The sequence below is a fragment of the Penaeus japonicus genome, unplaced genomic scaffold (assembly GCF_977035675.1).
Source record: "Penaeus japonicus unplaced genomic scaffold, GWHDUDI00000001_assembly GWHDUDI00000042, whole genome shotgun sequence".
NCBI classification, from domain to species: Eukaryota; Metazoa; Arthropoda; class Malacostraca; order Decapoda; family Penaeidae; genus Penaeus; species Penaeus japonicus.
Genome location: NW_028234444.1, coordinates 21,918,225 through 21,921,095, shown reverse-complemented (window position 1 = coordinate 21,921,095; position 2,871 = coordinate 21,918,225). Strand labels below are relative to the sequence as shown.

Below are 2,871 nucleotides of genomic sequence, written 5' to 3'. Positions count from 1 at the left end.
GTGGAATGTGTTATCTATGAGAAGTACACTCAGAGACTTTAATGTGTTTAGGAATATTTCCTGCTCCTCTTCCTCCATCAGTCGCACTGGTATACTTCAGCTGGAATTTTGTCGGTTATGTTTCTTCTTTTTTAGGAAAAGGGAATGGGGCGATTTTCTAGTGAGGAGGAAGGAATTTAAGGGAAAGATGATATTCTAAACATTATTTATTTCACAGGGATTTGTAAGGTAGAGGCAGTTAAGTGAAGTGAAGTGAAGTGTTTATGGAATTCAACTGCTTATTTTTAACCATGGATTTATTTAATTATTTGTATTTTTATAATCTGAATGAACTATTTATTGTAAATTCAAGTGATATTTTATAGCAGCTATGAGATTTAACTGTATTTGCATATGGAGTGAATATAATCTCTTGTAATGTTATTATTTATGTTTTACGCTTCTTCAAGAGAAGTCTAATATGTACCTCTTCCTCCGGCAGTTGTAACAGAAAAGACAAACATTCTCTTACGATATCTTCATCAGCAGTGGGAAAAGAAGGTAGGATCCTTTCCTTTCTCTTTTTCAATATTATCATCATGATGTGGTTTAAGTTTAATGAACGGTCACTATTTTTCACTATTTTACTCCTTTCTTTCTGTCAACGAGACGGATTTGAATTCAGTTGTTGTAAAGAAAAAGAGTAAATATGACAGCAGCTTAACTCTTTTATGGAAATTTATCTGTAGGTACTTTGACTCATGTAAAGACTGAGAAACTTTTGAAGGGACCTGTTTGTCTACAGACATTATGATTGTGGTTTCATGGATTCGCTATTCTTGTTACAACCTTATTCTCTGTGATTGATCACATATATTGGCAAAAATCCTTGCTGCTTTTGGCTGATTTACTTGCTTCACCAGTTTCACCAACCATTTTATTGATCTTTAACAGTGAGGTGTTTACTGTCATGAATATTTGACTTTATACCATTTTCTGAGATTTGCATTTAGTATACTATGGAAGAGCAACCATATGTGTATATATATATATATATGTATGTATATATATATATATATATATATATATATATATATATATATATATATATATATAAATGTATTTATATAATTATGTATTTATATATACATTGTGTCCAACTTATTATTCATCTCTGTTTAATGCACATGAACAGTGATAACTTAAATATTTGGTTGGATATCAGTCATTTTGACTTATTAGGCATTTCTGAACTATTACTTATCACACTGAACAGATAAGTGGCAGATTTGATATAAATTTTAAAATGTTAAATGCATATAGAGGGAATGCTTAGTTGTATGTGAGGAATGTAAAATATATGCAGGTATATATGTTCAGGGCTCTACAAAAAGTCAAAAGTTCTCCTTCTTGACTAAAAGAAGTCAAAAGTTCTCATTTGTGACTGCAGGAAGTCAAAAGATCTCATTCCTCACTCTACTAAAAGTCAAAAGTTTTAATTTGTGACTAAAAGAAGTCAAAAGATCTCATTCATGACTACAGGAAGTCAAAAGTTCTCATACCTAACTCTACAAAAAGTTGAAAGTTCTCATTCCTAACTCTACAAAAAGTCAAAAGTTCTCCTTCCTGACTCTATAAAGAGTCAAAAGTTCTCAGCATATCATCCCTTCAAACCTTTTAATTACTCATTCAAATTTCTCCTCTCCCATCCAGTGTCCTAAAAAGAAACGGGAAACAGGCAGCGGCAGTAACGAAGAGGAAGCCCCGCGCAACAAACGACCCCGATTAGAACCGGGTCCCTCCTCCGACTCCCCCTAGCCACCCATGCAGCCCTGCTAGTGAAAGAAAGACTGTTTGTAGGACGTCTGGGTGAGGTGATCGTATAGTGTTCCGAGGTGTGGTGGCCGCTCCTAGTCCAGCCGAAAGCTATATCGTCATAATCATTCCTGAAGTGGAAGGATCATGCTCAGAAATGAATCTGCTGAAGAGTGGAATGTATCTCATAGGTTACATTTGTGAAGTTTGCGGTGAAAACGGGGCAGCGAGAGACTGATGCTCGTGTTTTTTGACAAGTTTTGTGTGAGTGGGACACAAATAAAAAAAATATGAAGAAATAAGATAATAATTCAGTGTTGTAACATTGTATAAGGAGTTTGTTTAGAGGTGAATGAAATGTTTATATGATAGTGTAAGATATATTTTTTGAAGGTTTACATGGTCTTCCTTCACACAATATATTGTATTTTTTTCTTTTATAATTATGTTAGTGGAGCATATTAACTTCAAATAATTTAGTGACTTGATATTGGATATTATTTTAGAGCTAAATTTTTAGCAGCATGTAGTGCAGATAAAAACAAAAACAAAACAAAGACAAAACATATGTAACATTATTTCATAAATAATACATGGAGGAATAGATACTTATTGGCCATAGATATTTCAGAGATGTAAGAGAGGAAAAGAAAAAATAAAAATTTTGAGGGAGGGCGACAGTTTTTTTTTTTTTATACGACCTCTGTCTTTGATACCCTTACCCTTACTTACCCATTGTGTACGGGTGTCAAGACATACATGACGCAGGAGCTCTGGCCTGACAACGGGTTTCTTGACGTACATGATGTTTGGGTATTTTGGATCACTGTGTTATTCTTTTGTGCGAAGAGTGATGAGTGAGTGATGATGGCAATTGTTGTCATAATTATTATATTTGCCATAATATTAAGCAAAATGGGTTTTACGTAATATCTAAAACCTAGATGGCGCCACTTTCTTCTAGCACCAGCAGGAGAGAGAGCCTTGAGTGGCCCCCATCGACGGTCTCTAGCAAGCACTATCTTTATAGAGAGATAGCGAATAGCAAGTTGCCGACCTCTTCCTCGAAAGTATTGC

General features: G+C 34.5%; 1 protein-coding gene across 1 annotated transcript in view; it reads left to right on the top strand.

Annotated features, from left to right (window-relative positions):
* LOC122268101 (DET1- and DDB1-associated protein 1) overlaps positions 1 to 2,469 on the top strand; it is a 3,907-nt gene extending 1,438 nt beyond the window's left edge. Inside the window, exons 2-3 of the mRNA XM_086535155.1 lie at positions 482 to 540; positions 1,693 to 2,469. Of these exons, the coding sequence (XP_086391281.1) occupies positions 482 to 540; positions 1,693 to 1,797 (164 nt within the window). The 3' untranslated portion in view covers positions 1,798 to 2,469. The remainder of the gene's footprint in view (positions 1 to 481; positions 541 to 1,692) is intronic.
* The last annotated feature ends 402 nt before the right edge of the window (positions 2,470 to 2,871 follow it).